Raw genomic sequence first — 3916 nt, 5'->3', positions numbered from 1 at the left:
AGTTGTGAGCAGCTTCTCTTTTCTTAGAGACTACATCTATATATTTCTTATCCAATCATTTGGCATTAATCATTGTGATAAGAATTTTAGTGAAGAGCTTAATCTACTTCTTTAGCTCCCTTAGCTCTCATAATTCTATACACCTCAGTGTAACTTTTCAAAATGTACAACTCAAATGACACAGAATTTACACATGCTCCGTTAAATTTTTTATGCTTGGTATGAAAAACTGGAGTATTTGAAGTAACGGTGAATTGAAATGATATATGGAATTTGTATGATAGATGCCTTCTACTAAACCTCAAATTTGCATGAAAAATAAGATATTTATGAAGTAATAGTTCATTTTGGCCAATTAAAGGGATAAGTTTTAATAACTTGAGGATCTGTTGTCACTTATTTTTTTGGTGATGCTAGCTTTGATTGTTGCTGGCATATTTGGAAGCTGAATTATAAATGAGATGATGCAATGCAGTCTTCTATTAGTAAATAATATGCATATCCATCCCTGTGGAATAATCTTGTATTTAATCTTCTTTAAAAAATATAGCAAATTGTTTGTTCAAATCTAATTTGTTCTTTATTTTTTCTTTTTACTTCTTTTTCAAATCTTACCTGCTTGTAAAAGTATTCTAGAAGAAGCTTTTAACTGGTACTTTGCCATACTTTTTGATTAATATAATGTTTGAAAATTTGTTTAGGTTCACCATGGTGGGGCTGGTACAACAGCTGCAGGACTAAGAGCTGGGGTAATCTTCTTTCCGATATATTTATGTGCTTTTATTAGCATGGTATTGGTCAAATTGAAAATTCAAAAGCGTCATTCTAAAATCTAGAGCAAGATGTTACCACGGAAAAAATATTACCTCAGGAGTACTGATGCATCATTACTCCAATGTCTCCTGAGGTGGGGTGCCACGTGGCGCCACGGTGGGACCATTGCATACGTGACACCCCACTATTGGAGTACTGATGCATCAATACTCCTGAGCTAATATTTTTTCATTACTAAGCATGAAGAATTACTTTTTGCATTTAAAGTAGATGACCAAAATGTTTCTAAAACTTTTTAGGTCATCAATTTTAATCTTAGAATTTCCTAGGTGTTGAATTTTTTATCTCAACTCATCAAATATGAATCTATTTTGACATATAGTCAATTTTGTCTTTTCTTTGGTGAGGACTTGGTGGAGAGAAGTTTTCTAAGAGGGCATTTTGGATTTCTTAAGATTAATCTCACTACTCAATACTTTAGGTCAATTAAATGGGACTAACCTTAAGAACAAGTGTCCTCATAAAAGACTCCCATCAAATTCCATTTTAGAGAATGGCAAAGTTGACATGGGACTGAATTGTTTATATTTATTGAGTTTAGAGAACAAAATTGGATGATGTAAAATTTTGGGACTGAAATGGACATACTTAAAAAAAAAAGTAGGGACCAATTTGATCCTAAACTTTTGGAGCATTTACTTACATACCAGCAAATTCCTATGTATTTACACATCTAACACTGAAATTTTACATTTTACATTTATACCACCGAAATCTTTTAAATCACATAAAAAATGCCACTATTTTAACTTTAAAAAATGAAATACACCTTTCATGCAAAGGTACAGTGGCACATATGTAAAATATAAGTTTAGGTGTTAGACATATGGTATATGTATGTAAATCTTCCTATAAAATTTGATTACTAAATTCTCATCTATAATTTGCAGTGTCCCACCACCGTCGTGCCCTTCTTTGGAGACCAATTCTTCTGGGGTGAAAGGATAGTTTCAAAAGGAGTTGGACCACCACCTATTCCCATATCAGAGCTCAATGTTGAACGTCTCTCTAATGCCATAAGATTTATGCTTGAACCAGAGGTTATTATCTCGACTCTACACTCTGAAATTTTGGTGCACATAGCATCATTCTATATCTGCCTTTGTTGCGTTTTCTTACGTTATACGGGTCAGTATTTAGTCGATTTGGATTGATCCATTTTGAAATTGGTCAATCCAATTACAACCGAAATCCAAAATCTGAAAACCCTAAACTAATCAAAATTTTGGTAAGACCGAACCAGCCGAATCGAAATTTAAATTTGATTTAAACATTTTTTAGTCATGACCAAACCGAAATCTAATTGCTAGTCAAATCTTGGTTACGAACAAACATAAAAAATTGCATATATTGCATGAATCCTCTATTCCTCTTTGGTTTTTCGGTTTATTTGTTTAAATTAAAAGCATAATTGAACCGTATCAAAAAACCGAATATTAAGTTTTATAAACCGAAAACCCAAAATCCATTTTTGAAACCAAACCGAATCAACCAAACGTCTTTGGTTCAATCTGTTTTCTAGATTTTGACCGAATAATGCAAGACGAACCTAAGTTTTACCTCTCTTATTTTTAATATATTTGTATAGGTGAAGCTACGAGCAATGGAGTTGGGCAAGCAGATAGAGAATGAAGATGGTGTGGAAGGAGCGGTGAACGCTTTCCATAAACATCTTCCCACCAAACTACCCCTACCCATAATTCCTTCACCTCCTACCTCCGACCAGCTTCCACGCCCCTTCCAATGGCTTCTCACTGTAATAGAGAAATGGTGTTGTCTTCCATCCGCTTTGTTATAGTCATATTTGTTGCAGTCAGTGTAAATAAATATTAATTTAATTTTAGGAAAATTTACACACGTTCCACACAATTTTTATGCATTTACATCTCTCCCACCTAACCTAAACTTTCATATTTTCATACATTGTGTATGAAATGGTGTTAACATGAAAGATTAGGCCTGAGATATGTAAATACCCAAAAACTGTGTGATGCGTCTGTAAATTTCTAACTTTCTTTTATTCATCTTTTCATCATTGATTCCTTATCAATATTGTAGCAATAATTCGCACCCCCATATCTTTCTCTACACTTGTCTGTGCTACTTCCGGCTGCTGTGATCTGATGGTTTTGACTGTTTTGCTAATATTACAGAGATTTATAGGTGTTTTACATGTGAATCTTTTTGTATTTTCATGCATTTGTTTGGATGTCATTCAGACACCAGGAGTCATATAAATTAAAATTTTTGTTGTTATATATGTAAGCATGTAAGAGTTTGGTGGTATGTATTTAAATCCCCCCATTTTGTTTCTCCTGTTTAGAATGTTTGAACTGTTTTCCTGCTGCCATGTATATTGCCTGTATGTGACATGGATTTCTCATCAAGCTTAATTTTTAATTAAGTTTGAGAAAAAAAATTTGTCAATATGTTATGACTAGGGGTGTAAACGAACCGAACACGAGCGAGCAGAGCTTGTGGTGGTTCGTGTTCGGTTCGTTTGAAATGTAATTTGTTTGAAATAAGGTCGTGTTCGAAATTGTTTGGTGAAGTCACTTTTCGTGTTCGTTTCTTAACGAATCAGTTAACACGAGCTGTTTGCGAACGAAGAGCTAGTTTGACATTCCTAATAGTAATATATATTAATAATATATTATATTAATTATGTAATTTATATTATATAAATATATAATATCTATATTAGTATATTATTAATATAGTATATTAATATATTATTATTATTAAATTATTATATATTATAATTTATAAAATTTAATTTTTTAAAATATCATAATTTTTTTATATATTATTATTTTAAATTATTTTATATTTCGAACAATAATGATTTGAACACGAACGAATGCATCACTGTTTGTGTTTGATTCGTTTAACTTATCAAAAAAAAAAAATGTTTGCGTTCGTCTCATTTACTTATCGAACGAATCGAACACGAACTCATTGGCGAACTGAACACGAACTGTCCGCGAACAACGAGTTTTTTTGATAGCTCTAGTTATGACAAACTGTGTTTGAAAGCCTAGAGATTAATTTAGCATGAATTGTTCTATATAATACTAATTTG

General features: G+C 32.1%; 1 protein-coding gene across 1 annotated transcript; it reads left to right on the top strand.

Moving 5' to 3' along the window:
• Window positions 1–701: 701 nt before the first annotated feature.
• LOC110036350 (sterol 3-beta-glucosyltransferase UGT80B1-like) lies at window positions 702–2908 on the top strand (the record flags this gene model as incomplete). The annotated part of the gene is made up of 3 exons (XM_020740772.1): window positions 702–749; window positions 1725–1874; window positions 2423–2908. Coding segments are annotated over 3 exons (408 nt in total), but the record flags the coding sequence as incomplete, so codon positions are not given.
• Between the last annotated feature and the right edge of the window lie 1008 nt (window positions 2909–3916).

This window comes from Phalaenopsis equestris, unplaced genomic scaffold, assembly GCF_001263595.1.
Source record: "Phalaenopsis equestris unplaced genomic scaffold, ASM126359v1 Scaffold205421, whole genome shotgun sequence".
In the NCBI taxonomy this organism is placed as follows: Eukaryota; Viridiplantae; Streptophyta; class Magnoliopsida; order Asparagales; family Orchidaceae; genus Phalaenopsis; species Phalaenopsis equestris.
Note: the sequence above shows the minus strand (reverse complement) of the source record. Positions and strands in the feature narration are given on the sequence as shown.